This window comes from Aplysia californica, unplaced genomic scaffold, assembly GCF_000002075.1.
Source record: "Aplysia californica isolate F4 #8 unplaced genomic scaffold, AplCal3.0 scaffold00878, whole genome shotgun sequence".
In the NCBI taxonomy this organism is placed as follows: domain Eukaryota; kingdom Metazoa; phylum Mollusca; class Gastropoda; order Aplysiida; family Aplysiidae; genus Aplysia; species Aplysia californica.
In genome coordinates this window covers 216,121-221,679 of record NW_004798148.1, presented here as the reverse complement: position 1 = coordinate 221,679, position 5,559 = coordinate 216,121, and the positions used below count along the sequence as shown (strand labels likewise).

The following is a 5,559-nucleotide window of genomic DNA, read 5'->3' as shown; positions in this document are numbered from 1 at the left end:
GGGGGAATAGGTTCAGTTAACCAAGACTGTAAACTTTCCTGTCTCTAACATCTTCTTGGGCTACCACCCAAAGATTTGTTGTGTGGAATTATAATCACTGTCTTTCTCACCCTGGCTCACCAGGGTTATAGGTCACGAAAACAACACTTTCCACCTTTCCCTAGCCTGGACTATAGCCTTCTCTAGATACTATTCCACATCTCCGCACTTTTCTGAAAATCATTCGCAGTGACTCTTCTCCAGATTCCACATGGGCTTCCCCTTAATCTCATTTGTGGAATGGAACGAATATGTTGTGCTAAAAATAACTTTCTCTGGTAACCCTTAAATGTTTTCATTTTTTAAGTCATAAAGGATAAAGGTGTAGAAGAAAAGAGGGTGATTATAACAGAGCAAGCCCCCTACAAGGACAACCATGTGGAATATCATCTCATCACTTTTACACACACACCCCCCCCTTCCTCAACTCCCCTTTTTTTAGCACTATTAATATAAAAAATGCACTTTCCAATTAACAAAAAAATGTTGCATAGCTATGCATGAAGTGTGAGAAGGAAATATTTATTGCAAAGGTAGAATTAATCTTTGAAGTACAATATTAGTAAACTATGTATATGTATAATCAAAGTCACAGTTAAAAACTACCATTGCCTAATTACAACCAATGTTAACACTGCACCTGACTATATAATATATATACATACTTAGTGAGAGCCACAAAGCAAGGTTATCATCATTCACAAAATCGATACCACAATAGTGAGGGACACTAACAATAAATAAATCAGCAATGTCATAACATAGTAAGAGAAAAAGAATACCCACTCATTGAGGGCATGCATCAAAGACACACTGGGTTAGTAAGTAAGTAAGTAGACAAGTAGACAGACAACCCTCTTACCATCCACACAAACACCACACAAATGCTAAATGCAGCAAAAGGAAAACAGCACCCACAGAGAAAAAGAAAATGTTAAAAAAAAAAAAAAACATGCATATTTTGGAAGGGCATTTCACTTGGTGTCTGGAGGTGCTCGTAAGTGTTCCTGGGGCGAGGGACCAGCCCTATAAAAATGTCTTGATATGGGAACTGACCATAAATCTACATTGTAGAGAGGGGAATCTTTTGATCTCCATGATAAACCCCATTATTAATAATTAATGATACTCAAATAGCAAAATGCTCATTGTAAAAGGCTCTTCAGAAGAAGAAATTTAAAAATTTCATTCACTCTTTTTCTTTCAAATCCGACTATCAAACCATCTACCATATCAAAACTCATTCCATGCTGACAATATTTTTCAACCAACAGTAGTTAACTGAGAAGTGAAGGAACTCGGTAAAGACAAACATTTTCACCACCAAAGATATAACATATTCTACTCCAACCAAACTGCCATTAATTTTATCTAACCTGCAGTAGTTTTATAGGAGAGAAGAAGAACTAACTAAAGACGATAATTTGGCCACAAAACAACTATCCAGGCGCTGAGAGCTAACTGCTTTAGCAGCAGCGTCAGCGCCACACAGCCCGTCGGTGGTACAACAAAGTCAAAGCAGCAGACAGTGACCAGACAGTGGATCACACAAAGACTAGAAAGTTTGTTTTAGTAAGTGTTTTACGCCACTTGCAAACACAATAAGACTAGAAAGCATCTACACAAGAAGCCAATGAGGGAGGAAAGGGCAGCGCAAACCAGTAAGATGTGGGTGGGGTGGGGTAGAGAAAGCAGAGACAGAAAAGCAATTGAGAAAGTCCCCTAGTGGGGAGCAGCTTGCTACGGACTGACTCTCTCCTCAGCCGACTACTACCTGGATGGACGGGGAGTTGATGGGAAAGCTTATACACCTACAATTCTGCATTAGTTTTTAGCTTATTCGCATACAACTCTGTAAAATTTCTTGGCTTACACACCTGCAGCTGTTTTAGTTCTTAACTTAAATTTACATACAAATCTGCATTAGTTCTTTCCTGATATTCACCTTCAACTCTGTGTTAGTTCTTAGCTTATATCCACCTACATCTCAATACAGGTTCTTAGCTTATTCACCTACAACTTTGTAGAATCAGATTCAACAAAATCAATCTACGATTTATCAATCTGATCAGAATACCTCGTACCATCATTAGAAAAGAATACATGTACACCCCAGATTTATTTTCAAATGCACCAACTAAAGTTGATTGCCATGGGATAAATATACATCAAATCTACACCTTTCCACTTTAAGAAATTTTCCAATGAGAGGAGACAATGATCACCAGCCAGTAGAACAAGAATATATTGTTTCAGAATGACAAAAGAGTCTGGTTTGAGCAGAGACTAGCTCACAGGCACATACAAGGCCGTTTAGGTCTGAGAAAAAAGCAAGGTAGATAAAACTAGAAAAACAAGAAAAAAAAGTACAGAGCCAACAACTGGCACCCTCCAACCACCCACTCAGGTCCTGAGATAAATATCCATTCACAAGATCAGTTTTTTTGCTGAGCATCATGTCGTCTATTCTGTCTCACCAGCAAGCCTGGACTGAACACTACACAGGGGCAACACTGAAAGTTGCCACTCTAAATCACTTAGGAGCTATCCAAACACCAAAGACCCTCTACCCTGTTGTCCGCACCTTCAATCTATCCGAGAGAACTGTAAGATCCACAAGCACACCTATATTTAGCTTAGCGTGGGAACACAAAGACATCAACACACACACACAACTATACTTAGCTTAGCATGGGAACACACAGACATCAACACATGACACACACACACCCACAGGATCATTAGAACAACACTGAAATTAAGATACAATTGTGCGCGCACACACACACACGCACAGAGACACATAAGACTCCTGGCTTTAGAGCAACCCAACCAACTTTAAGCCTAGCCACTGAAACTCACTAGGAACCACTAGTCAGAATATCCCAAACTAGTTTTATTGCTGGTTCCTCCCACGACCTGGGATTGCACACCCCCCCCCCCCAAAGAAATATACTAAAAAAAGGAGGACAAAAAAACCCCCACTTACATCTATCCAAAAAAAAACCCTCACTGCTCTGTTTGAGTAGGCCTACTATAGAGAGAACTCAGATGCAAGCCAAATGAGTGAATGAAATGGATCTGTGAGTTAGTGGAGCAAGTCATGGAGCAATACAGGTGAAATAGGCAAGGTTAGGTAGTGGGTGGGTGGGTGGGGGTAAGTGCTGACCTGCGAACGGCACTCCCGCCGCCACATATGGATCCTGGGCCAGAACATATGGTCCTTGCGTGATTGGGTTTGGGCCCGCAACCCCTGGTGGGAAAATGGAATATTGAAAGAGCTGGGCACACACGTAGAAGCCATGCACCATTTCATATGTATTTTAAAACACAAAAAAAAATAAAAATAAATATATATATTCTTTTTTCTTTTTTTTTTGCACAAGATATAAAAATATACAAAGCTAACAAAGAACATATAGTAGTACATTGGACAGATGTGGCAGTGCAAGTGAAGAAAGACAATAGAAGAAATTCTGACAAAAGATGGAGGTAGGACTACAGATCACAGGAGAGAACTACTAGTCTTACTATATCAAGGTTTACTCGCGTCACCCGACACTGCCTGACAGGGTGAAAGAAAAGACTGTTGGGGAAATTGTATTGATCAATATCAAATACCAAAAGGAAACAGGAAAATGTCCTGATGCACTCACTTCAGAAAACCATTCAACTAGCTCTCGGGATGAAAGACAAAAAGGACATGAACAAGGAAAGTCTATGAAATCTTTTCCTTTTTAAGTTTGAAGCGTCACAAAGACTGTTAGTTCCTATAACCAAAAGGCGAGACAGGTGGGACAACTCTACCATCTTTCTATCAACATTCCTAGTGAACTAATGAACCAGAGGATGGTAAGAAAAGCGATGTGGCAGGGAGAGAAAGGGAAAAAGAGACATCCAGTACAACAATTGTTGTCTTAAAATACCCTGAGAAAGCAGCTCGTACAAGAGTCCAACAGAAAAAAATACACTAAAGAACCGATACAACTGACGCCTGCACCAGAACTCAAAACTGTCACCCATACTGATAATGAAACAAATTCTCCTTCTTTTTTTCCAGGCATGAAGCCTATCACAAGGAAGAAGAAACCAATATGTCATTACCTAAGCCACCTAACAAGAGTTCTAACTAGAGAAATAACTGATCAAGGAGGAAAAAAAAACAAGTACAGGTCGAAAGCAATGATGACGATATCGGAAGGTCCTAATTCGAACTTCGAGTACAATCCTCCAACCTGAGCAACAGACTGGAAAACTAGCAAAGAGGCTAAGAAGCTTACAGGCCTTCACAACCTGGGTGCAGAGTGAGCGGTGACATTGAGACAACATTGCGGCCAACAGAAAGAGCACATCTGGAGAGAAGACCACACAGAACAGCCATGACACAGCCTGAACAAGAAGTGAGCACAACCACTAGAGATTTTTATTGTCCGTCGACTCTACTGCTTTCCACTGAGATAGTGCCACATAGATCTAGACATCTGCTGTGTGCATACAATAGAAGATATTATGATGATGATGTAATACAAAAAAACATAAAAGCAGAACATAAACAGCGTCATGTATACAGAGCTGTAAAACACTTCCTGAAGGACTGCTGATGTTTACACAAAATCCACCCTAAAGTGAGACCATACATCCTAACAAGAGCTGTGGTGAGAGGATAACACAAGCAGACCACAGAAGGCGAACACAAACCACTAGAATGATGAACACGGGTAGAGAGTACACAGGAACACACAACACATACAAAGACACACACACACACACATCCCTACACAAAGAACACACAAGCAAGCAACCCACTCAACGGAGCTAAAGAATAAGATCCACAGAAGAAAAAACCCCACTGCCAACTAGCAAGAGTGACAGGTCATCACGCTACAGCTTTAGTGAGGCCCATATGTCCAACAGCAAAATACATCAATTATTTACCGATAAACATAAAAACAGAAAACCGTTCAGTGTGAGTCAGCTTTGATAAACACCAAACTTTCAAAAGAGAGGGAGGGGAGGGGGGGGGGCATTGTCAATGCATGACAAGAGAGGGAGAGAAAGAAGAATGTAGTGAAGAGGAAAGCCCTCACACTGCGGTGTCCCCGAGCCCAGGAGCTCCAAGCCGCAGCCAACAACAGCAGAGAAAAGGCCAGACCAAAAACAGTCCAACAGGCCCAACCAAGCCAAGCTACCCTACCACTGATGATGACACAAGGGCCTGGCACATTCCTGGCATTAGTTTGTTTTAAATTATAAAAGGATAAAAAAGAAAAAGAGGGGGGGGGGGGGACTATGCTATCCTTCATCAATGCAGTGCCTCTCATTCATGTGTTGAGAGATTCTACGGGCGTGTTGGGACAGACACAGAAGAGACCAGCCCTGTAGTTGAACCTACAGAAATGTATAGTAAGAGGAAAGGGAGTTTCTGCCCACACAAATACGCCGAGAACCCTGCCGAGTAGTTGGGACATAAATAATAGCTTGAATTATGACCTCATCCCATTTTGACAGTTCTCATCCCCC

The 5,559-nt window shown here is 41.1% G+C and overlaps 1 protein-coding gene across 6 annotated transcripts in view; it reads right to left on the bottom strand.

Moving 5' to 3' along the window:
* The window catches only part of LOC101846102 (pumilio homolog 2), a 54,679-nt gene that overhangs the window by 30,102 nt on the left and 19,018 nt on the right, over nucleotides 1–5,559 (bottom strand). For 5 of the 6 annotated variants that reach the window (XM_035972861.1, XM_005110346.3, XM_005110345.3 and 2 more), the window contains exon 9: nucleotides 3,209–3,292. The exons of the other annotated variant lie outside the window; for it this stretch is intronic. In XM_035972861.1, coding sequence (XP_035828754.1) covers nucleotides 3,209–3,292 — 84 coding nt within the window. The remainder of the gene's footprint in view (nucleotides 1–3,208; nucleotides 3,293–5,559) is intronic. 6 annotated transcript variants of the gene reach the window in all.